This window comes from Poecile atricapillus, chromosome Z, assembly GCF_030490865.1.
Source record: "Poecile atricapillus isolate bPoeAtr1 chromosome Z, bPoeAtr1.hap1, whole genome shotgun sequence".
NCBI classification, from domain to species: Eukaryota; Metazoa; Chordata; class Aves; order Passeriformes; family Paridae; genus Poecile; species Poecile atricapillus.
This window is the reverse complement of record NC_081289.1, coordinates 137,380,244-137,406,002: the sequence shown is the minus strand read 5'-3', so window position 1 is coordinate 137,406,002 and position 25,759 is coordinate 137,380,244. Positions and strand designations below refer to the sequence as shown.

General features: G+C 50.2%; 1 protein-coding gene across 7 annotated transcripts in view; it reads left to right on the top strand.

Moving 5' to 3' along the window:
• Nucleotides 1-25,759, top strand: part of CNTFR (ciliary neurotrophic factor receptor) — a 202,549-nt gene that overhangs the window by 117,768 nt on the left and 59,022 nt on the right. For all 7 annotated transcript variants that reach the window (XM_058827916.1, XM_058827922.1, XM_058827919.1 and 4 more), the window contains one exon: nucleotides 649-730. In XM_058827916.1, coding sequence (XP_058683899.1) covers nucleotides 649-730 — 82 coding nt within the window. The remainder of the gene's footprint in view (nucleotides 1-648; nucleotides 731-25,759) is intronic.

The following is a 25,759-nucleotide window of genomic DNA, read 5'->3' as shown; positions in this document are numbered from 1 at the left end:
ATCCTTGTAGTTGTTGCTGCCATTTGTCCACTCCTGGGGGTGCTTTTTGGTGTGGACAGGATGTCTTCATCACCTGCTTCCTTAGCTGTCACCCCCTCCTCACCTCCCTACACCACAGCATCCCCTGAGACAAGGCACAGATAGCCAGAACAGAGAAGCCTCTGCCCCTCTTTCAGCCCAGAGAAGTGGGGGACAACTGTGGCTCATCAAGATATTGATGGCAGGTGGCTGGGGCCGAGGTCTGTGCTGAGATCAACATCTTGCACGTTCTAAGTACCAACTGCATCTGTGAACTGTCTGGTTGTGCTCCCATCTCCTCAAAACCCCTCTGCAGCCTATTTGCAGGTACTGTTGGCCCCTAGGATGATCTACGAAGGACAGCCTGGCATCAGGGGTTGATTTCCCAAAGGAAAATGTTGAAAATGGGATGGGGAAAATAGAGCATTTGTGCAAGGTGTATCATCACCTCCAGACACCTCCCATGTAAGGTGATGAAGTGTGTGCCAGCAAAATGCCTGATTTTGCAGTGAATTTCCCTTTGGCTGAGATGGAGTTGGTTTTACAGTCATCTCCTTGCAGTCCCATCACTGGGGGCTCTCAGCACTGGGGGCAAACCCTGACTGCTCCTGCCTGTGTTTGCTTCCACAGATGGCTAACCCTGTCCGGTCAGCCTGCTGCGTGGTGCTCGCCGCGGTGGTGGTGGTGTACGCCCAGAGGCACAGCCAGCAGGGTGAGTCCTTCACACCTCCCAGGCCCTGGGGGTCCTGAAAAACGGGAATGCTGCTCCTCCAGTCTCTCTCCTGGGGGAATCTGGGTGCACCCGCCAGGTGTGCCTGATATTATTACTGTGCATGTTATCACTTCTCTCCATGACAAGTGTCCCCTCCAGCCCATCACTGTGGGATCTGGGCATCCTGCATCTGTGTCTGCTGATGCTCCTCACCCTGCCCCCAGCTCTCCATGTCCCTATTGCTTTGGAGCCCTTTGCACACCCATTTGTGGATGCTGCCCCATGCAGCTCACCCATGAAGGGATGAGGAGTTGGGAGGAAGCATCAACCTGACAGCTTAGAGCTCCAGTCACCTCTGACAGTTTCATAACCCATGATAATGATGGATGATGCTTTATCCTGCTCTCACCTCCTTGGGGTGACTTAATCCCCATTGCCACCACACATCTGGCCCACCACTAGCTCACACCTCTTCAGGTTGGCAGAAGATTCAGTGCTTATTTTAGTGGTGGCTTTAGAGAGATTCCACTTGAGAGTCACTGGTGGCATTGGGAGCTGGAGGAGCCCCACATGATCCTGGGTCTAGGCAGGAGCAAGAAGGTTATGAGGGGTGGTTGGGTCCTGGTGTGGAATCCAGCTCTGTGAAAACAGGACAAAATGGGGAACCTCCAGAATTCACTGCTTTTCCTGGCAGCCTGTCTGTAGTTGCTTTTAGAGGATCTTAGAGGGGAATTTTGCTGATTAACTCCACTAAAGACATCTATGCATCCTTGGGCTCTGTGAAATTGAGGAGCCCAGCCAGAGTGCTCCACCGAGCTGTCCTAAATCCATTTGGGTGAGTTTACATAGTCACAAGCTTCCAGGCTGGACACAAAGCAGCCAGGGTATGGCAGCACATCTGCATTGCACGGGGACAGCCACACTGGACATGGAAGGAGCTTGCTGGCTGGTGTTGCAGGAAGGTCCCCAATGCCTTCCCAGGGTGCCTGCTCAAAGCATTTGGATGCTGAGCTGTATGCTGCTTGTGGTGGTGTGATGCGTCTTGCAGAGAAGCAAAGCTGCTCACTCCTGTTGTGCTTGCAGGACCACTGCCTGGGCAGCTTTAGGGGACCTGGCAACAGCGGTACCAGAGCATCCTTTGGATGCACCATGCTGCTTCCTGCTGTGGTGTAGGAATACAGAACACAGAAGTGCCAGGTACTTCAGGGTTGCACGCACCTGAATTTTGTTGCCTAGACAGGAACAAATGCTGCATCTCACCAGTGACAATTTGCCACTGACAGCTGGTGCAGAGCTGCAGCGACTGCCACCTTCTGCTCTGTGATGCACCAGGATTCAGGGGTTTGGCAGCACAGCCTCCCATGTCCTCCTGTCCCTCCTGTTTCCCTTGCCTGCCTATGTCTGGGAGGAAAGTGTCTGGGACACCAGCTCAAAACTGAAGCTGCTGAGGCCTGTGTGCATCAACAAGTGCCTGAATGGGGTGTGAGAAGTGATGCAGGGCTCCTCCCATCTGAATTAGAAAAGAGATCGCAGGACACCTTCAGGACTGTCCTCAGTCTGTTCCCCAGGAGCACTGCATGTCACTCCTGGGCACGTCTCTGAAACACCAAGGAATGCTCTGGGATTTTGGAGATACTTTGGAGCAGCAGGTCTCCCACCCACCCACCCTGCCCGGCTTGGAGAGGCTGAGCAGAGGCAGGTCAACACTGGAGACCCCAAGCTTGTGCCCTGTGCCCCCCACCCAGAGCTCTCCCCCTGCCCTGCTGCAGCCTCTCCTCACCAGCCAACCCCAGGGCTCATCCCCCTCCAGCCAGGCACTCGGGCTGGAAAAGCACAGCAGGAATGGGGTGGGAGGATGGATTAATCCCACGGGTGGCAGGGACCCATGGAGTGGGGGAAGACGCTGGCACAGAGTCCATTTATCATGCACTTGAGGCACGTTGGACTTTAATAGCTCATGAAGCACTTTAAGAGATGCATTAGCACTGAATACTTGAGTGAGGAGGATGTGACAAGCTGTTAAGTGAGCATGAGCACGGCGGAGGGAGCCTGGCCACCCTCTCCTGGCTCTCATATGCACCCCAGTGATTTCTGGAGCCTCCTGCAAAGTGCCACATGAATTATATAAAAGCAGCATCAGGCTTGGTGAAGGTGAGGTATTAACCCCTCTGCTGCTCACCTTGGAGCTGGCAGAGCACAGGATGCATCTGCCTGGCATGTGGAAGCCTGAGATGATCCCCAGTGTTGGGGGGAGGGAGGGATTTGGGGTTCCTGTGACCTCTGGGGTGACAGAGCTCCCTTGCTCTGCATTCCTGGCAGGTTGCTCAGGTTTCACCTCCACCACACAGCTGGGGACTGCAGCTTCCCACGAGGGTGGGCACTGGGTGGTGGGAGACCCGAGACCTCCGGCAGGGCAGCCCCAGGGGGATGCTCAGAGGTTGGCACTAATGTTCTGGCTCTGGCAGTGGGTTTGGGGTGTCCTTCTGCAGGGAAAGGCAGAGGGGCAGTGAAAGAGGGTGTCCAGCACTGTCATCTCCAGTGCATGAATAAGCAGCTTTGGTTGGGGCTGCCAGATTGGGCCTGCCTGCCTGCAGAGATGGGCATTGTCCTGGACAGCCACAGGGCTGTCCTCATCTGTACAGATCCAGCTGGCTTGGAGGGATGGACAGGAGCTGCAGGAAGAGTGGGAGAGCACAGAGTAAGCAGTGCAGCCTGAGGACAAGCTGAAGACCTGGGAGGGAAAGGGAGAGCCTTGTGTCCTCCACAAAGCATCACGGAATGGTTTAGATTGGAAGGGACCTTCAAGATCATCAAGCTCCAGTCCCCCTGCCTTGGACAGCAACCTTCTGTATAAAGCCCCATCCAGTCTGGCCATGAACTCTTCCAGGGATGGGACATCCACAGCTTCTCTGTGCAGCCTTCACTGGTGCCTCACCATCGTCACAGTGAATGATTTATTCCTGATATTTAATCTAAACCTCTTTCAATTTAAAGCTCTCTTTCAGTTTAAATCCATTACCCCTTGTGAGGGGTAATGGATTTAAACTGCATGTCCTTGTGAGGAGTCCTTCCTCAGGTCTCTTGTAGCGATGTGATGCTGTCTGCTGTGAGACTCACACCTTTGGTTGTCCAAGGCCTCCACTGTGTGAGAGCAGAGCTGGTGGGGGTCCCTGCAGTGCAGAGACCTCCTCCCTAGCAGGGCCTTGGTGCCTTCAAAAGTCTGGGAGAGGTCACAGCACAAGCTTTGGGGTTTAGCCCAAGCTCTTATGTGGGAAGTGTGTACATGGTGGAGATGCCTAATCACATGTCAGGCTACAAAGTGCACATACATGGGTGATTTCAGGTTTTTGTACTGTTTTTGAGTGCTGTGACTGCCTCTTGCTGGACTTAGCTGTTCTTATTAAACCAAATGCCTGCAGCAGTCCTCAAAAGAGGGAGCTCTGTTTCCCCAGTCTCCTGCTGTGACCAAGGTGTCTTCCCCATCCATCAGCTCTGCCAGAGCTATGTCCACATCTGTCCCACATTCAGATTTCTTTGCTTTTAAAAGACGAGTAATTCTGCTTTATTGATCCTCACCTTGCTGAATTAACTCGTGTTTAAACAATAATTATGTTTTCACCCAGGAGAGGAGACAAAGAGATAAAAGGCTCTGGAAATGAATGCACTTCAGATGCCACATGCCGGGGTTAATTTATTGATAGGCGCAGAAGCTCCCATCTCCTCTCTTCCTCATCAACAACAAGCAATTAGCCCCCATCATTCCTCAGCTGAGGAAAAGAGAGATTTTGTTTCATTACTCTCCCCTCTTTCTTGCTCTCTTAAGCCCTGACGCTAATCTTTTGCAGTCAGTTCTGCTGCAAAGCCTCCCAGGGGCTCCAGTTTGTACATGCCTCGTTAGAAATGCTGCTGCAAAGACAAAGCCTGGACTAGTAAATAGCCTTCAAAATGCACAGCAAAGCCATGCAAATTGGCTTTTCAAAGGGAAACCAGCTGTAGATAGGAAAACTTCTCTTCCCCTCTAGAACTGCCCAACCTTGTCCTTGTTGCATTTTTTTGCTGAAAGGGATGTGACCAGCTCTTTCTGGACTCTGCTTTCTCCAAGTAAGCCAGACCATGCCAGGAATGCCATCATGCTTAAAACTAGACACTTGGATTTTGTAGGTGTTCTCTGGACTTGCTGTGTAGGAGATGGTTTGTACATTCACACCGAGCTGTGTGCTTTGTTTTTAGACATCTGTGTATGTTTTGGTTGTTGTGCAAATGCAGCTGAGTTGAGGTGCCTGGATTCAACAGTTGTGATGGGGCAGCCTTGTGCATCCTACCTAAGATGGCTCTGCAGGAGTGCTATGTACAAATAAACATTCAGAAAATTCTCCTCTCCTCTCCTCTCCTCTCCTCTCCTCTCCTCTCCTCTCCTCTCCTCTCCTCTCCTCTCCTCTCCTCTCCTCTCCTCTCCTCTCCTCTCCTCTCCTCTCCTCTCCTCTCCTCTCCTCTCCTCTCCTCTCCTCTCCTCTCCTCTCCTCTCCTCTCCTCTCCTCTCCTCTCCTCTCCTCTCCTCTCCTCTCCTCTCCTCTCCTCTCCTCTCCTCTCCTCTCCTCTCCTCTCCTCTCCTCTCCTCTCCTCTCCTCTCCTCTCCTCTCCTCGAGTCTCCTCTCCTCTCCTCGAGTCTCCTCTCCTCTCCTCGAGTCTCCTCTCCTCGAGTCTCCTCTCCTCGAGTCTCCTCTCCTCTCCTCTCCTCTCCTCTCCTCTCCTCTCCTCTCCTCTCCTCTCCTCTCCTCTCCTCTCCTCTCCTCTCCTCTCCTCTCCTCTCCTCTCCTCTCCTCTCCTCTCCTCTCCTCTCCTCTCCTCTCCTCTCCTCTCCTCTCCTCTCCTCTCCTCTCCTCTCCTCTCCTCTCCTCTCCTCTCCTCTCCTCTCCTCTCCTCTCCTCTCCTCTCCTCTCCTCTCCTCTCCTCTCCTCTCCTCTCCTCTCCTCTCCTCTCCTCTCCTCTCCTCTCCTCTCCTCTCCTCTCCTCTCCTCTCCTCTCCTCTCCTCTCCTCTCCTCGAGTCTCCTCTCCTCGAGTCTCCTCTCCTCTCCTCGAGTCTCCTCTCCTCGAGTCTCCTCTCCTCTCCTCTCCTCTCCTCTCCTCTCCTCTCCTCTCCTCTCCTCTCCTCTCCTCTCCTCTCCTCTCCTCTCCTCTCCTCTCCTCTCCTCTCCTCTCCTCTCCTCTCCTCTCCTCTCCTCTCCTCTCCTCTCCTCTCCTCTCCTCTCCTCTCCTCTCCTCTCCTCTCCTCTCCTCTCCTCTCCTCTCCTCTCCTCTCCTCTCCTCTCCTCTCCTCTCCTCTCCTCTCCTCTCCTCTCCTCTCCTCTCCTCTCCTCTCCTCTCCTCTCCTCTCCTCTCCTCTCCTCTCCTCGAGTCTCCTCGAGTCTCCTCTCCTCTCCTCGAGTCTCCTCTCCTCTCCTCGAGTCTCCTCTCCTCGAGTCTCCTCTCCTCTCCTCTCCTCTCCTCTCCTCTCCTCTCCTCTCCTCTCCTCTCCTCTCCTCTCCTCTCCTCTCCTCTCCTCTCCTCTCCTCTCCTCTCCTCTCCTCTCCTCTCCTCGAGTCTCCTCGAGTCTCCTCTCCTCGAGTCTCCTCTCCTCGAGTCTCCTCTCCTCTCCTCTCCTCGAGTCTCCTCTCCTCTCCTCTCCTCGAGTCTCCTCTCCTCTCCTCGAGTCTCCTCTCCTCTCCTCTCCTCTCCTCTCCTCTCCTCTCCTCTCCTCTCCTCTCCTCTCCTCTCCTCTCCTCTCCTCTCCTCTCCTCTCCTCTCCGAACCTCTCCGAACCTCTCCTCTCCTCTCCTCTCCTCTCCTCTCCTCTCCTCTCCTCTCCTCTCCTCTCCTCTCCTCTCCGAACCTCTCCGAACCTCTCCGAACCTCTCCTCTCCGAACCTCTCCTCTCCGAACCTCTCCGAACCTCTCCTCTCCGAACCTCTCCGAACCTCTCTGAACCTCTCCTCGAGTCTCCTCTCCGAACCTCTCCTCTCCTCTCCGAACCTCTCCTCTCCTCGAGTCTCCTCTCCTCGAGTCTCCTCTCCTCTCCCTACCACAGTGTCCTTCACTCATACATTAAGCAACATGACAAACATCTGTCATTTGTTGTTTGTTTTTGCACACATTCCCCAGGGTGAGTTGCATGTGTAACAGAGAGATCTGGAATTTTTGTAATTGCCAGGGCACAGGCAGTTGCTGGGGAAGGTGAGGTCAAAGGGATTGACTGTGTGTGCAGAGTGGCTGGCTGGAAGTCTGGAAGGCTGGACATGGTCGCTTCTTCCAGGCTCAGGTTGGGTCCAGTTCAGGAAAAAGCTCTGTCTTCTCATTATGTACTCATCATTCCTACCTCCTGTAACACCTCCTTTTCCCTCTGGCCAAGTTTTGCTCTCAACACTGGCACTTTATCTCCAAGCGTCTCCTGACAAGGCCTTATCAGTGCTGTCCTCCCCAGGACACCGTCCTGCATTCCGTGAGTCTGACCTACATTCCTCCACTGGAGATGAATGGATTTGTGTTTGGCTGCATAAAACACATGCTCCTGCCGAGGGAAGGCTCGTATATTAACTGCTCTGGACTCTGTGTGTGATGGACTCATCCTTTCCATTATGTACATCAGCCCTTGTGTCACTGGCAAACTTTGCCAGCAACAGTTTTATGTTGCCTTCAAGATAATTGATAAGACAAGTGATTAGCAATTGGCCAAGAACGGATCCCTGCGGGGCCACACTGGGAACACCCTCCTGCAATGATGATTTTCCATTAACAATTAATTCACCATTAGCAATTACATTTTTTAATCCTTCCTGTTATAACTCTGGATTCTCTCATTATCCAGCTGGCTGAAAATACCAGCCTCGCTCCAAACTGCAGCCCCATTCAGCAAAGCCTGCTTAAATCATTCTGAAGGCTGCCGTTCAAGGGCAGGCGTCTGCTCTTTGCCTCCTCTGCCTTGCTCATTGCTGCTCACAACTAAGCCAGCCCAGGCTCGTGGCCATCCACTGGGAACCAGCTTTGTCCTAGTGGGATTGCTTCATCTGCTGAGGGACAATCTTCTGGCCAGAGGTACAGCCTGGCTGTAATTCAGGTTGCCCTCTGATGCCTTTCCAAGGAGGGTCCATCATCTCCATCCCTGAGCATTCATTACTGTGATGGTTTTCCCACTGCTTCCCTGTCTTCCCTGCCAGCCCACAGCTGCAGGGAAGCAGAAGAGGCAGCAACCTCTCCTGCAGGGACACTCCTGCTGCAACCTATTCAACTACTGCACACTGTTAGGGTGTTTAAGAGCCCATCAAGTTCTGGAGTCCCCTTTGTTGCTCTGATCTTCCCTGATGAAGGTGAGCCTGTCCAAAAAGAACCCCAGACCCAAACAGACACAAACATCTGCCTGTTCCCCATTCCATTTCTACCCCTCTCTCTGTCCATAAGCACCTGGCTTTATTTTTCATTTTTTCCAGCACAAGATACATCTCCTGAAAGGTTCTCTATCTGCAAAATAAAAGAAAACAGCAAAAATAGCCCAAGGTCCTGGAACAACTTTTTCTATTACTGGACATCCCCCTGAGCTCAAGTAGATTTCCTGCCCAGACACAGAGTGAATTATGGCCAAGCTCTAGGCAGCTGACCTTGTGGTCAGCCAGAGCACATGCTTGCTAATAAATGTGGTCAGCCCCTACCGCAAACAGCCTATTTTTAGTGCCTGTGCTTTCTTGCCCACTGCCTCATCACTCCACAGGTTCCAGGGCTGAGCATCCCACAGGGAGGGGTCCAGTCAGCAATGCAGGGTAACCCTGTCAGGAGCACATCTCAGGCTTGCTCTTCCCTCCTGGGAGCTGGGAAATCAAGAGAGTTAATTTCCACGCACTGCCTGTTAAATTTTGCACTGCAGAAAGTGGCTGGTTCATGGTGCAGTGTGGCCTGTCCTGCTGGGATACACTGCAGGAGCATGGCTCATGCCTGTCAGACAGTGATTGGAGAGCTCACAGCTCTTACCTAGGGTCTGTGTTTGAAAAATAGCCACAGGTCAACAATAAGATTGATGTCCCATTGTGCTAAGTGCTGATGGATGCAGGAGGTGAGATGCTCTTGAAGTGCAAGTGGGGGAGAGAAGGGAAGGACAGGAGGAAACATAGCGGTTCTGGCACTGAGGTGAGAGGAAACAGAGCTTGATGGTTCAGGGCTTCGAAGTCTTGCTTTTTGTAAGTTACCAAAGTTTGTGGACATTGCAAGAAGCTGCCTGCTTTCCATGCACAATTCTGTCTGGAGTCGCTGGAACTGAATTTGCCACTTTCTGGAAACTGAAGTAGTTTGAAAGGAAGCTGATGAAGTTCTGGAGTAAAGTGGAGATCTGTCCCACATGAGCCATCCAACAGCTTGGAAGGAAACCTAGCTGGCATCATCTGTGATGCTAACAAAAAAGGGAACCCTTCTCAAAAACAGGGCCTGTGTATTGAAGCAGTTCACAAATCTGTAAAATAATCAAAGACAGAAAAGAAAAAAGAAAACACATCTTTAGAGTGTGGATCTATAAGGCTTTGTACAAGCCTGTGATCCCACAAGACTGGTGAAAATAGTTCTGTGGTGAGAAGAAGAAACTGCCAGGAGGATCACAGTCTGTCAGGTCTCAGTTCTGTCAGTGTTAAGGAAAAACATGTCTCTTAGGCTTCCTTACACATTAACAGGGAACAAAGGAGGAGGAATGGGATTTGTAGTCCAGCCGGACATCTAGAGAAGCTTCAAGCAGAGGATTGCTAACACAGAGCAATGCTGCCACAACCTGTGGGGCGGAGGCAGCACCTGCCAGGCTGTGCAGAGGGGGCAGCACTAAATTAGTGGATCATCTATGTAAGCCAGAGACCTTGACAATAAATCCTTGTTGAAACCCAGTGCTTGTTGGGGAGAGGCTGAGAGGAAAGATTTGGATTCTTTCTTGGCATGGCATTGTCCTGCTGTATGGAGCAGGAGCATGGCTTCCTCTGCTGACACATGGTGGTAAATAGACACACTCCCACAGCACCCGGGAGCCCCCAAAGGCTGAGAGGAGCCAAAATCTCATTTGCACAGATTTTCAGGCCCTAGGAAGCTGAGGTTTAGCCCAGCACAGAGGGGGATGGATTTTAGCCATGGGCCTTGTTCTTCATGTGAGCACCGGCTGCTGAAGAAGGGCTGTGTCTTGTCCTAGTACTGAGCTCCTTTTGGTGGGGGAAGAAAGCAATCCTCATCCTTTTTTACATTCTCAAAGGCTTCTAGAAATGGAAGATCACATAAAACTTTTTTTTAAAGGGAAACGTTTAATGCTTCAGGGATTTGGCTTCAATTAGCCTCCAAAAGCTCAGAAAGGTCTCACCTCAGAAGTCACATGTGGCCATCCCAGTGAACCAGACATCTCACATTTCCAGAGCAGCCTGCTCCCACGAGCCCATGTGTCAGCAGAACTTGGACTGAATGTACTACTCATTATTTATACCATTTGAAGATTTCCAGTGTCTGAAGTCCTGGATGCCCTGGGACTGCAAACCAATCTCCAGTCAAGCTCAAAGGGCAAAATGCATCAGCCTTGGCAGCAGCTCTGGGCACCACTTGTAGGACCCCACCCTCAGCAGGGGGTGCTACAAATCATCCCCAGGACATGTCACAGTAGCTGTGTGTAACAAAACCCAGGACCAAAAAGTCAGGAAAGGCTGAGACATTCAGGTCCTGCACATCCATCTGTAGTGCTGGGCATGGGATTACTATCTTTAGCCCACCTGTGACACATCTGGGAGCAAACAAAGCCCTGGATAATGGGAGCATAGGCACAGCAAGACATTGAGTACAAACATCATCATCTCTGCCCCCTCAGAGAGGATTTTCTGGGAATAGAGCAAAGATACCATGAAGCATGTTCAGGAGTGCGGATGCTGGGACTCAGCATCCACAAACCTCTTTTATTGAAGTCCTTGGTGGGGTTAATTTCTCTGAGCAGAGCCTGTGCTTCTGTGGAAAGGGAAATACCAGATTCCTAATCAGGCCACAAGATGTTGGAGTGTAAAAAATATACAGAACAACTTGCAAGATGTGCAGTCTGTGCTGTGGATGAAAAGAGCATCCTTCAGGATAAGCGGTTTTGGGCAGCACTAAATGGGGTGGATCCATGCAGAGAAGCCAGTATAATTGTGGCATATTAAAAGGAGAAAGAGAAGAAGAATTGAGGAGGGATTGTGGCAGGCTCGTTACAGAGGGGAAAAGCGATGTGTGTCACCTTGTAATGACTGCTCCAGGAAGGCCCATCAGGTGGAGAAGTGAAGTGAAACCACAAGGCAATTGGCAGTGATAGAGGCAGAAGGGGTTACAGCAGTATTAGTCCTGTATGAACCATTGATCTCTTGGTGTACAATTTGCTGGAAAAGACTGCTATCTAGGCTCAGCTGTTAGCAGGTGTTAATTGAAGCCAAGCAGTCTGGAGCCTCATTGCACTGCCTTGCCTTGATTAGAGCCATACTGGGGAAGCTGGTGTTGGGGAAAGGGATTTGTGGGTGTGATTCACAGCCTGGAAACAGACACAGGCTGGAAGCAGCCTTTGTGTCTACATAAGAGGAAGGGGATAAAATATTCTCCTTGCACAGCTGCATGCACCTGTGTGCGGAGAGAGTCCCTGGCAGGACACATGCACTTCTCAGTCCAAAATTCCCTATGGATGGGGCAAAACCTCACCTCAGGGTGCACACAGTTGACAGAAAGGTAGTGCCTTTCATCCCAGGTTCAACACACTTGACCTTCCTGGCTTTTTTAGTTTGCAAAGCCTGCAGCATTTCCCCTGGAGCCGACCTGTGTTAGCAGACTTAAGCCAGTAGCCAGGCTCTTCTTAGTTATCCATTCTGGAGCTTTGCAGAACAGCCAGAGGCCTACAGAGCTGATGCTAGAAAACACTGACCTGCAAGGCCAGGAGCTGGTGGGATTTCTGCCAGCCAAGACCTCTGTGATTTGTAGGCAGAGGAGAGCTGGCACCATCACACTGAGGAATTAACTAGGATGCCCAAGCTAAAGCAGGGCTGCAGCGGGTGGCCTGTCTTGCTCGATTCTTGCTGGATTTGCCAAGGTGTCATAGGTGTGCCCACATGTGCTTGTATTTCTGATGTCCAGGCCTTGGGTGTGCTGCTGAATAACACCTGTGATCACAAAGGGATGGGGAATGGATGCTCTGCTCCTCCAAAGGGCACTTCTGTTCTCTGGAGAAAAGTCCACTCCATGCTCAGCAGGTCTCTGCTATTGACAGAGGGGCTACACCTGCTGCCTTCAGGATCCAAACTGAAATAAAACCGAGGAAGTTGGTGACCATCCCTCAGAGGCAACAGAGCTTCAGAGGGGAATCAGGGTCTCATCCTGTTGTGAGTGGCATGAGGGCAAGCTCACAACAGCATCACCAGCTGAAAACCGGGGTGGTGCAGAGCATACACACAGGGGTCCACTGCTGAGAGCTTGTCCTCATTAGCCCCACACCCATTCATCCATCCAAGTGAGGATGTTCTTCAACCAGGTGGTTCAGCTCTGCTCCTCATCTGCATTGTTTATGCACAAATCCACTCCCAGAGGGAGTATAAATTGAGCCTGGAGTGCTCTCGATGGGATTCTCCATCCATAGCCATGAACTTGAGACTTCATAGGATGAGTCACAGAGAGCCTCTGACTCCAGCCAAACCACAAACCCTGGCAGGTTGGACTCCACCAAGTCCATGGCTTGCCTGTGCTGTGGTATGGTAGCTCCAGCTGACTGGATGCTGTGCAAGGGAGAAACTGAGGCATGTGGGAGTGAGAGTGCATTAAACCCAGAAGCTAATGTCTGTCTAGTCCTGTCCTGTGATTTCCCATGGGAAGCCTCCATGACTGGCTATAACTGTGAGCCTGGAGACCTGCCACAACCTGTGCCAGCTGCTGGGACAACTGGAGAGGCTGGGTGCAAAGGGATGAAAATCCAGTGATGCTGCTGAGGAGTGGGAGGAGGCTGTTGAGCCCTGCATGAGCTCCTGCTGTTGGGAGGGCATTACATAGGATGCAACAAGGCATGAGCCTGGTGATCATATTCATGGCACAAATTCCTGTTCTCAGCAGACTTGAAAAGTAGTTAACCTTTGTGGTAGAAAACACAGGGTCTTGTGTTTTTCCTTTGTGTGAGGGTCCCTCAGTGTGGCATAGTGGAGGGGCAGATCAGGAGTTTGGATTCCCCACTGGTGCCTCCTTGCCCTTAGAGCACCACAGAAGCTCTTTGGCGGGGTTAGGAGCCACAGGCTCACCTTCTGGTGAACTCCAGTACTGTTCCCACTGGTGCTCCGGTGAAGTCCATTCACTCTCCTGGGACTCTTCCCTGTCTCCTTTGCTCTCAAGGATCTTCCCCATATTTGTCCATTAACACCCAGCCCTTGCCTTCCTCTCTCCCAGCATCACAGGTCACATCACTTTGGGCACTAAGAAAAAAGGCTTTGTTCCTCCTTGGTTTTGGAGGGTGCTCGTGGTCTGTCCCTGGCCCCACACAAGCACCCTCCTCTTAGCCTTGGCTGGATGTAAAAGCTGTGCCAGCTCTGTGGTTGGTGCAGAGCCTTTAGGGGTGCCTGCAGGATGCCTTACTGCTGATTTACAGCTGCAGCTCACTGGGGTCTGCCCCAGCTCACATGGTTCCTCCAGCTCTCAGCTCTGACACAGGCATGCCTGTCCATCCCTCCTGCTTTGCAAAGAGAGTTTCTGTTGTTTTCAACCCAAGTTGCTGGAGGTTGATCCTCTCTTTTATGGAGCATGAGCCCTGAATATTCAGGAAGCAGCACTGAAGTTGGTGTGACCATGGTTGGCAGGCTCTGGCCCTTAATTAATTAGCATTGATTGTACTTCCAACAGTGGAGGAGGGAGCTGCAGCTCAGGAAAGCAGTGAAGTGTTGCAATATAATCACTGCAGCTATTTCCATGCTGCTGGTTGGTGCTCTTCAGAAGTTACCTAGCTGCTGCATTGGCAGCATGGTAGACAGAAAGGAAAATCCTAGGGGGAATAGTAGCAACGTGGGACTTTGGAAGCTGTCATTTTAGAGGAAACATCTGTCTTTATGTCTATGCAGCATTGGGGTTTTTGAAATTGTTTGGTTTTCTCCTTTTAAAAATTTTTATTTTATAATATCTTACAAAATTTATTTTATAAAATTTTTATTTATAAAAATATATTTACTTATATTTATTTTTATATTTATTTATATTTATATTTATATTTATATTTATATTTATATTTATATTTATATTTATATTTATATTTATATTTATATTTATATTTATATTTATATTTATATTTATATTTATTTATTTATATTTATTTATTTATATTTATTTATATTTACTTAGTTATTTTCTGGCTATTGACATTGCTTTAGCTTGGCAGCCTTATCATAGGTGCTGTTCATGTCTTTAGCACGGCAGCAGGGTCAGTTCACCCCTGGGATACTAAGAAGTGCTGTTTGAGAAGTGGGATGTGCCTTATCTCACAGGAAATTTGGATCAGGTTGTGGGGTTGGATACATCACTTTGAAGTGGAGGTGTCTGCCCCATCTGAGCAGGATACCCAGTGGACAGCCCTACATCTGTGTTAGTGAACCCCTTCACTCTGTGATCTGGACAAGTTTATTCCACTGAGCTCTCTGAGTCCGTGGGGTTTTGTATCCGTCATGCAGTGCATTCTCTGTGTTTTTACAATGTTATTCTTGGCAGCTCCAGAGAGGTGGGCCCAAGCATCCTTCTACTGATCTATGAGAAGGTCTTTGGGGTGTAAACCCAGTAGGAAAATGTCAGGATTTAGGTAGACAGACTTAATCTCAATCACATTCCTCATCCTGCCGTAAATCACAGCTCCAGAATGAAGACCCTTACAGTGAGAGCCACCATGAGCACTCACAGCATTCCCTTTAATGCTGTTACCTGATGTTGCAGATGTTTTTCCCAGCCTGGTGAATACTGAACCCTCCTGCAAACCTTTAATTTGCCTTTAATTTGTGCTGTGGCATGGGGCAGCAGCTCCCAGGCTTCTCCCTGCACAGCCCACAGCCCCACAGCATGCTGGGCTCTGACTGTGTGCTGGGAGCTGGGACTGCGGGGGCCTTCCTTTCCCACATAACATGTGTGCACAGATGCCCTGCCAGGATTCTGGAAAAGCAGTGCCAGGGCTGGATGAAGGGTGGGAAGTGCGTGTCAGCAGGCAGAGACCTTCAAGTCAAGCCTGGTAGCACCAGGGATTAGTGGGTAGGGGCTGTTGGGTGGTTTAATTGTGTTTTCCTTCCTCCAGTGAGTTTGTGCCATTTTTCTTAACTTGCTTAGCCCTGAGGAGTTTTTTAGTGTAAGCAGTATTTATGGAAGGCTTTTTGCTTTGGTGCCTCAGAGGGAGTCACTGGTGTGCACAGCAGCAGCTGTTCCATAGCCCCACAAGCCATCCCTGCAGTGCCTGAGTGTTGGCATCCCGAGGGCCATACAGGGCTCCCAGGTGGATAAAGAGGCACTGGCTGAAGTTAATTCAGTGCTTTGTGGTTTTGTATTTCAGCAGGGTCAGGAGAGCCCTACCAAACCCTGCTGTCAATGTACCAGGTGTCATAGGATCACAGGGAAGGAGGAAAACTAGAGCCTAGCTCTGGTGAAAACAGCTCTCCCAGGCTAGTAATTTCATCTGCTTTGGGGACTTCATCTCCATGTGTAAGACAGGGAGAACGATGCTCTCCTCATTTGTCTCACTTGTTTGTGTTGTCAGATCCTTTTGGCAGGATCTGCATCTTGATGGGTCCCAGTTGATGACAGGGTGGCCATCCCTGGGGGGCTGTGGGCACTGTGACAGTGCAAATGCTGAGGAAGAACTGCCTCCATCCCCTCTCTGCTGGAATCCTGTGCTTCCCATGAGGGGCATCTCCATCAAAGAGCAAAGCGCTGGCTGCCAATCTGTCCTGGGCAAACCTGTTGGGGAGAATCCTCAGGGGAGCAGTTTTCTGTTGGAAATTGAGTCCCATCAACATCCAAATGTTTTACAAAATCATATTTCTCTGTCAAGGGAGATAAAAAAGAGATGAAGCGTAGGGGAAAGAGAGACTGCAGTTTGTCTTTTTGGTATTTTTCAGAAATGGTTAGGCTTCCCTTTGAATTGACACCCCCTTCCCCTTATGAAACCAAATGTTTTACAAAGCCTTTTGCACAACTCAGTGGAGAAGTGTGGAATAAAAAAAACAAACCTAAAACACGTGAAAACCTTTGGTTTCCTTCTGAAGGAAGGAACTTGTCCATTTTGGTGGGGTTTTTTTCCTCTATAACACAGAATATTTGTATATTTGGACTTTAGCCCTGGTGGAGGCAGAGCAGCATTTTCAATTTCGTGGCACCCTGAGCCTGCCCTGGCCATGAGGAGGGGCTGCAGGCACCGGATCCTGGAGCAGCTGGGGCATCTCCTCTCACCCATTCCCACTCCAGTGGCTGCTCTCCTGCTGCTGTCTGCAGCCTCTCTCCCTGGGTGGGCTACATGGGATGCTCTCATTGCTGTGCTCCAGTTTTTCTGTTCATGATCGCAAGCTGGAGGTAGGGGAAGCACGGCTTGCTGCTTGTAGCTGCTTTCCAAGCATGTGTGCATAGATTTGCACTGATTTTCTCTCCTTAAGGACTTTCTGGTGTTCCCCCTCTCACAGGCAGTGCATGCAGTTATTTTCAGGCTTCTGCCTCTGGGCAATTTCCTTCTCCTCATTACTGCCCTTCACTCCCTCATCCCTTATCCTCTTCCTCCCTCCTGATGTCTCTCACAGCCGACTCATTTCAGAGATGTTTTTTTCACTGCTGAAGCCAAGATTTTTCTCTCTCCCATTGCACTTTGTCTGGAAATGGGAGGAGGAAACAGGTTTTTGGGTTTGGTTTGGGACTTTTTTTCAGCAATAAATAATTTCTGAATGCTGAAGAGGCAGGAGAGTGAAGCTGGCGTTAGGCTACATTGAAATACTCCATTTGTTCTGGGAGTCTTTCTCCACCCTCCTCCAGAAAGCTTCCTCTAGTGTTTAATTTTAAGCTATTATTTTTTGTTTTCTTACTTTCCAGAGGAGAGTCCTCTATTATTTTGGCTTGTCTGGAGATTTCTATGTACACCAGAATTTTTTTTCCTTGGCTTTTCTTTCCTCTTTGATTTCTTTTCGCCAGGGTTAAAAGCCCCAAGTCAGCAAGGTACTTAAACACATGCTCAAAGTTAAGGCCTTGCCTAAGTGCTTTGCTGACTTGGAGCCAAAGATATTTTCTCAAGTCCTTTAAATGCTTTAGAACCTGAATTCAAAATGTTTTACAGAAATTCCAGATTTCAAGTATCTCTTGAGCTAATAATAGTTGTAATTCAGTACTGCCTTCAGATGACTGGAGTTCTGGACATGGCGAGCTTCTGAATAGTTTTACTTTCAGAAAATATGCTTCCCTAAAATCTTCTGCTTCAAACCCAGGAGCTCTCCAGAGAGCAGGGCACACTTACTTGTGTTTCAGTCAATGAAACATAACTGGTCTTTTAGCTGTTGTTTTGCAGTAAGACATTCATAGCTTTTAAAAGTTGAAATTTAGGAAATAATGCATAATTGGTTCAAGAATGAATGTCTGCTCCTGAACTAGGGGTTGCTCATTGTCCCCAGCAGAGGAAATAAAAAAGGCCACACCAAGCTGAAGAATCTCTGACATAGCAGGATCAGTTACTGGAGGTTAGGAGATGCTCTCAAAGGCAGACTGGGCTCCCAAAACCAGTGCTGCTCGCTGCTTCTTTTCAGAGTTTCATCAGATGGATGGCAACAAAAGCGGTATGGAGAGGGGATGGCAGTGGGTAGGCAGGCAGGAAAAGGCTGTGTTGAAGAGGAGGAGAGGGAAGAGGAGAAGGAGAATGTATTTCTAGAAAGCAGAGAGGCCACAAATATCAAATAGAAATTGCAGCATCTTTTTTTTTTTGGGTCTGCATGATGAAGCCATGACGGTTCTGCATGATTACACCACCAGCCAGCCAGTGGGAGCCTCTTTCAAAGTGCTCAGCTGCTTACTGAAGAGCATCTTCTTCACTGGTTTTGGAAAGGGTGCTAGGCATTGGTGCTTAGGGCAACAACAAGGGAGCAGGGCCAGGCAGGAACTGGCTCAGTTCACAGCCCCTCAGGGAGTTGCATGCTCCCTCCTCTGAAAGCACTCTGTGATGCTCTGAGAATGGGACCAACCATGCTGAAAGCTGCTGGCTCACTGGCCTTGTCCTAAGCTTCTCTCTTCTGAAGTGGTGTGATCTCTGAGCTTCTGCATTGTGCTTTGCAGACAGGTGAACAGGGTGTATCCAATTTATGATTCTGTGATACGTGCACATCTAATGACTAATGACCTTCAGAGGTTCCTTCCAGCCCAGCCCATTCCATGATTCTATGATCTGCATAAGAAAGCATGCAAAGGCTCTGTCTGCCCCAAAGCACTGAGCACTCTCAGTCTCCTGCTGTTTTTCATAGATCTTCTTACTGCTTCTGGGATCCTCCATGTAGTGTGCAGGAAACCCTGTCTCTCCTACCTGCTCAGAGACAAATCCAGAAGGCACTGCCACTTTTGATAACTCTCTGACTGCAGAGTAAATACTCACATAGCCTGTGAATTTATGGGGCTCCTGAATATTGCTGACCCCCAAGAGGAGTTCAGACACCATTTGGGGACCACAGTCCTGCAATCATGGCATCCACTTTCCAGCCCTTAATCAGAGTCCCAACCTCATTCAGCCCTGAGCTGGAGCCTGCCTCCAAGCTCTGCTCAAGATCCAGGAGCTCTGTCCTGGGGTCCTATTGCGTGGTCTGCAGTGCTCCATTAGCTACACTTAGCAATTAATTTTGTGTCTCTGGTATAAGTACCACTCTTTCCAGCGTGCTATGGGTCTGATATGTGCCCACCTTTCCCCTCAGCAGGTGCTCTGTGTGGTGGGTGGGCTCCAGTTCTGCTGGCTGTGGCATGGCTCAGCACATGCCAGTGATCTTTCCCAGGCTTGGCTTTGCTTGAGGATCCTTCAGAGTGAAAGGCATCAAATGCAAATGTAGTATCTCATTATTACCTGTGAAAATTTTGATGCCTTGTCTTAGTTGTTAGTACAGGCCCTGCAAGGGATAGAAGATGAGTGCCTTATTTTTAATGTTTTAAAACCAGCACTGGACTCCAGATATGCATGTGTTACTTGGAGGAGTGATGGTGACAGGATCAAAAAAACCCCTCAAACTTGGGAAAATAGTTCTCATTTTATCAGCATCTATTTTTCCCACCCTCTTCACTGTGGTGCCCTGGCAGCAGCTCAGTTCCTCTGCTATTCTGTAGCCACATGCACAAAGAAAATCTTGGTGTTGTTGCAGGGGGGAGAAATCCCTCTTTTGGGAAGAAACAAGCCCTGGGGTGTAGCCTTCAGTGGATGTACAGGTGGAGAGGAAAGTAGTGGTGCTTCTGTTGGGAGCCCTGGGGAATGCCCTGTCCCCCATGTCTTGGTGCTATAGGCTGCACCGTTTTGATTTCTCAGTCCGTCTTCTGTGATGCTTTTGAGTCCTGTCCCTGTGTGCAGTGCACTCTGTCCCTCCTCCTTGTAGGGGTGAGCAGTAAGTAAGAGGATGGGCCCCCTGTACCTGTCTTTAAGAAAAGCAGAGGAGTTTTTCCATCCTCAGACACAGAAGTTTATGTGTTAAATTGTGGTTACCCCAGCTCCAAGCCCAGCTGCTGCCGATCCACCCAGGGGCGTGAGCATTACATCTGTAAGCGACAAGCCACTGGCCTACAGCAGGCAGAACCCAAGCCAACAGACAGACAGAAAGAGCCTGAGGGGCTGAATTTTAGAGCTATTAAATGATTAAATGCAAGGGGAAAAAAAGTTAATTTAGCATCGCGGTTGTGATTTTACACACCCAAGAGCCTGGAAATTGAGAGCTCTGCTTCTCACACAGGGATCGTAACTTGGCACTGCACAGATTGTACAGTATGTAAAATTAGACTGGAGAAATAGTAAATATGCTGCAGGGACCAATACTGTCTTGGCAGAAAGAGGATGGACTGAGTGGGACCCAACAGGTCTTTTACGCCTCTGACTTCCATAATTCTGTGCTAATAAAAAAACATTGCACAATGCCTGATGCTAATCCGCAGCCCTGAGTGGGGTGAAGCGGGAGCTGGGTTGTTATGTGAACAAACAGCGGTCGCCCCCAGAGTATTTGAGTGGAGCGAAGCTGTTATTTGAGGGCAGGCATGTGGGCATTGGCAAACAGGGATGGGGAGGTGTGCGCTGTGCACCAGGCTGGAAACGCAGGTTGAGGTCAGTGGGGAGTGAGGCACCCTGATGTCTCTATCCAGCTCTGACCCCACCTCCCCCTCCCCAAACCTTGGTAAATACAGGCATCTTCACGCTGTTGCTGGACGCCAATGAGCTTTTCTTGTGTTTACGGCTCTGATTTGGGCACCTAATTCTGAATGGTATTGATTTTCCCCTAAACGGCATTGAAAAGCCTGATCTAAGCACTCTTTTGTGGCTTAGAGTTATTTGTCCTGTCTGCATGAAAAAGCAGGACCAAAAAACAAGCCTCTAATTCACTCATGGTGCTAGCACTGGTCATTTTGCAGTGCAGGGTGAAGACTCAAGTGAGCCCAGCTTGGAGGTTATCAGTGAGATTTTCCTGCTGTGTGCCGGCTCCCCTTAGTGCCATTCCCTGTGGTGTTCCAACACTTTCCCTTCATACTGCCCCACAGGCTGGGGCAGCCCGGTGTAGCTGCAGGGAACTGGAGGAGTTCCTGCTTTACCAAGCAACTGCACTTCCTCAAGATGAGTCATTTCAAGCTGACTCTGCAAGGAAGCCAAATGGGCAAGGTCCCATCCAGCCTTGCCTTAGGATAAAAACAGTGTCACAGCTCAGCCATGTGCAACAAGAAGGGCCCTTGGACCCAAAGAGCTGGGACAGACATCCAAGTGATGGTCTTACTAAGACCTTCTGGGAAATACATGAACTCAGGACCCCTTCTGGGATGCAAGAACAAAGCCTCCTGTGGAAAAACCTAAAAAGCCAAGATCATCAGCCCAAAAGAATCCAGACCTCTCTGCTGTAGAGCTGCTGAGACAGAAAAGCATAAGTAGCATCTTCTCCTGGTCCCAACTGTGTCAACACAACATGATCCATGGTAGAAGTATGCAACCATTGCAGATGGGTGCACACCAGCATTAGCACCCTCAGGCAGAGCTCACTCCTACCCTGAAGCCATGGGAAAGGACAGTTTCTTTGTGGTCTCCTGCCAATGCATGGCTGAGCAGACTCTGTTACAGAGGCAGGATGGATTTGGTTGCTGTTCTCAGTTTTGCTTGTCCCCTGTGACCAGGGTCAAGTTATGCTTGGGGCACCACATCGCTGTACAGCTCCTACTGCTCCCAGTGAGAGCTGGGCTTGATGGCATGCTGGAAAACAAGACTGCCTCTGACACGGAGCCCTTCTGGCTTGCAGCCAGGAGCACTGCCAGTGTGGAGCTCTGGGCTGATGTGATTTGGCAGGTCTAGAGAGCTGCAAGAGAAGCTCTGTCCCAACGTGGGGCTGATGAAAAGGCAGCAGTACCAGAACAAGACACAGACATATTAGGGCACAAAGAGGTCACCCTCTGCTCTGGTGGGATCCCACTCAGACCAGACCAAAGCTGTTGATTCAGCCAGTCTGATGATATGGTACAAGCAGAAAAATTACACTTAAGTTACTTGTCTGCTAAGGCAGCATTCCTCATCCTCGTACAGTGTCTGGCAGCCAGGGCCCCCCATTGGCCCACAGCCCAAAAGACATGGGGAGCTGCTGCATCCCATGGGCTGAGCCAGTGCTGCAGCAGGGATTTAGCCCTTGCTTCTGCTGTGAGACTGGGTGTCTTCTGCTTCCAGCAGAAGGTCAGAAGCAGGTCTCTGTTCTGTGGTTTCCTGCTGGGTTTTGCACTGTTTTCTCCCCAGGAGGATGCTGGTTCTCTGCCACTGCACAGCCTTGCTGGCCCCTGTGCATGAGTGATGCAAGTGACACCATCCTGATGGTGGTGCCATCCTGTCTGCTCCTGTCACCTGGAGCTCGGCCTGGGCAATGGCATGTCAAGCTCAGCAGTGCAGGCATCACACCTCCCCACTGCTGGACCATCAAGTCCAGGAGGGAGCCCATGGATTGGATTATCATTTGTGACAACAGAACGTTTGATGGTAAAAGTGTCCCTTCATCCTCAGAAAGGCCCAGAAGATGTTGCAGTAAGGTTCATGGGAGAGGCACCAGCCTTGTGCAGCTGAGCAGCTGGAAGGGCCATGAGGGCCCTTGTCACCCCACGATGGACATCCCCAGCTGGGCTTGGGGTGCAGCTTCAGAGCGAGGTGAAAGGTGAGGCTGCTGCAAAGCTGAAGAAGAACTTCTGCAGGAGCTTTGCCAGCACCCACAGGAGGATGTTTTGTGGTCACATCCAGGCTGAAGAAGAGGTTTCCCTGCCCTGGATCCTGCCCTGAGCCAAGCATGTCAGAGGGGTCAAGTCCCTCCTTCACAACACTCCTGAAGTAAACCAAGGTCTGCTTCCAAGCTATCGTGGTGTGATTGAGTACAAGTCCTTTAGCACCCATCTGTTATCTCTTAATTAAAGTTTCTTTCTAATTATTTTTTCTTGTCAAGAGCAAAGCTGCTGACTCCAGGGATTTACCAAAGTAGAACAAACAAATGCGGTCTCTGCTTTCTGCAACTCTTCATTAATGGACAAAATTAACTTGGAACAGTCCGTATCTTTGGCTACATCGATGACACTTAATTATGCTTGTTTCCTTACAAAGATATATCCAGTTTTAAATCACTTGTGGAAGAAGTGCCTCCTTAAGCATGAAATTTCTTCTCCTTGAAGGAAGATTTGTGCTGGCAAGAAAAGCTGTGCAAAGACCAAGTGGCATCACAGGGGATAGATGTGAGGAGATCAAGAGTGGGAAGCTGGTGTCAGGAAACCCTCTCCACAGCCAGGGGCTGCTTCATCACAAGAAGGGCAGACTTCAGGGGCTGTCAGGCTGCACAGGGGAATGGAGCCAGTGGCATTCCTTGGACACAGTTGGTGTTGCTTAGGCCAGTGGGCATGGGTCCTGAAGCAAGGCAGAGGCCACAGGATTGTGCTGCTACCGTGTCCCAAGACTGGAAAAGGCCAGGAACATCCTCCAACAGAGGCTGGTCAGGCCACCTCTCTGTCCTCTTGCCCTCTCCATCCTCTGGGGCTCCCTGCTCATCTCCTGTGGGCTGATTAATCTTATTTATCATGAGAAGCTGTGGTATGTAAGACTCTTCTGGTTTATACGCTTGGAAAGCTCTTGGCATAGCCCTGGCACTGTGTAAATATTAAATGTATAATTTATTCTGTACACAGACAGCTAATTAGCTGCTGAGACAATTATTTGTGGCTGGTTTCTCAGCTGTGGGAGGGACATACAAATACCAGTGGGGTGATGTGAAGGCCTCTGTCCAAAGACACGTGTGTAATGCTCTGTCCCACTGCAGAAGTGTTCCTTGTCCTATCAGAGAAAGTGGGAACCTGGCCTTTCTCGCTGTGTTGGCTTCACCATCTGCAAAAGAAGGGAAGAGTCAGAGGCTATGGAACCTTCAGAGTGTTCATCTCTCACCCCAAAAATGCTGCAGTGCCTTTCCTTTGCTCAGTCTCTGCTTACAGGAGCCACAACCCTGTAGTGCATTTTGGCAGAGCATTCAGAGGGAATGTTTGTCCCAGTCTGCCTGCAAATTGCTGTGACAGCCAGGGTGATTTTGGCCCTGTGTGTGTCTGCTGGATATTTTCTTACCACAGGTCCTGGCTGAAAGACCCCCATTAAAGGGCTGTGGTGAGCACTGGTGCCAGGAATGCAAACCATGCCCTCCACTTCCTCTGCTTGCTGTTCCAGTGACCCCTCAGGCATCTGGGCATAGACCCCCGGTGTCACATCTGTGGCTCCACACATGCCAATGCCCAGGAGCATTCCTGCCATGCCTGGCAGCTGCCCATGCTGGCTGGGTGGTAGCCTCAGCTGGAGCAAAGGCAGAGGAGTGGAGATGGAAGGTCCCAAGAGGAGTTCTGCTCCTCCCTAGAACAGTGCATGCCAGAGCATCACCTTTTTGCAGGATTTCCTTGTGCTATTGCCCTTCCAGTTTAGATGTAGGTCAAGATTCCATTAAGGAAGAAACTGAGGATGAGGTTTCTATTGGATTTCCAGTTGGATGGGTTTGGGAAGCATCAGATATCTTTCCATGCCTCATATCTCAGCTGCTTTGCCTCGTCTTCCCTCCACATCTCTGTGCTGGACTGTTGTCTGCTGTCCTGTTGGTCCCTGTTGCAGCTGCAGGACCTATCAAGCTGCCCCTCACCATTGCTAGTGCAGCAAAGCAGCTCACAGCTCATTTCACCCCAGGTTCATTACTAGAAGCTCTGTATGTTTATCCCACAACTAGAAGCTCTGTGTGTTTACTCCCATCTTCCCTCCACTGCAGCTTTGCAGAGGTGTGGGTAAACCTGTAATTTCTCCCATTATGTATCACCATGCCTCCTTTCTAGATCTGGAACTTCATGTCATAAGCCTTGCTGTGCTTGGCAGGTGTGCTGTGCCTGGCAGAGGATGTGGCCCTTAGGGGGCTTGGATGCTGAGAGGCATATTGCTGGCTGGGTTCCAGCATCCCAGCCCCGCCTCTATGATGACATCACAGCCTTGTGATATCACTCGACTCAAAAGGCAGCATGCTTTGGAGAGGCTGGGGACAGGGTGGTGTAGGGGCCGGGCAGGCATCTTGAACTGTCAGTTCTAGCCAGTGATCACATCCATGTTGCTGGGAAGGAATCTTTGGAAGTGTCTAGTCCAGTGTCCCACTTGGAAAAGGCCAGTCCTCAGCAGAAGACCAGATCAGCCATGCCTTTGTCAACAGAGCCCTGACAACCTCCATGGATGAGGATCCCTCCTCTCTGTGGGTACCTGTCCCAGCGCTGTGTTACCCTCCAGGAGAATAAATTATCCTCCATGTCCAGCTTGAATCTTCCAGCAGGACACTCATGTCACCAGTTAGCCATCCACAAGGGCTGGCCCTGCAGGACAGGCACCATCATGGTCATTGGTCCCATGGGTTACCAGTGACATGGTGACCAGGAGTGTGGAAAAGCCTCCCTTCCCTCCCTGCTCAAGGGAGCTGTGGAGCTCTGGGTGGGCTGGAGCGGGTCCTGCCATTCCCAGCCTGCAGGAAGTGGAGGGTCCCAGTAGAGCTCTGGCCACCCCTGCTCATCCCCATCCTAAAGCAGAGCTGCTGTTCTCCGTGGAAGACAGGCTTCTCCAGCATTCCAGGGGAGCTGTTCCCATGTTGCCCCTTCCCAAAGGGGCTGCCGTACATCTGCACCTCACTGTCGTTGGGTGGGACTCCCACAGCTGGAATGGGACAAGGGAGGACATGAGGACTTGTCTCTACTCCAGTAAGATACTCAGCAAACCTTGCTGGGAAAAATGCCTCCTCTGAAGCTGTGCTTTGGGTTTCTCCTTGATTAGGAGCCTTAAATCATTGCCTTGGAAAGGAGCATTGCTTTCAAAGACCTGTCTTCCAGGAATGGCTCCCTCAGCCCTTCTGGATGAATGCCAATGTGTTTGTACTGTGTTTAAGGAAATAACTCAAGGTGACTTTTTTCCTTCCCAACTTAGTCCTTCAGCCACTAGCTACAGACAAGCTCTCAGCCACAGTCCTGAGAGGCAGAGCTGAGCATCCCAGAGCTTTCCCCCCATCTCAGTCCCTCTCTGGGAATAGGCATCAGGCAGGCAGGAGCCAGGCAGGGGTGGCAGGTCTGCAGGTCCATCACTGCACTGAGCCTTTCTCCATGCAAGGCTGGCGGGTGCTGCCATGGTGGGTGTCAGAGCTCCGGTGTCTCTGATGAGCAGAATTCCTAGTGTAAGGACAGGATAATCAACAGGAAGTGGGAAGACAAAACCTCTTTATCTTATGCAATAGAACAAATTAGAGAACTTGAGTAAACACTTGAATTCTTACTGAAAC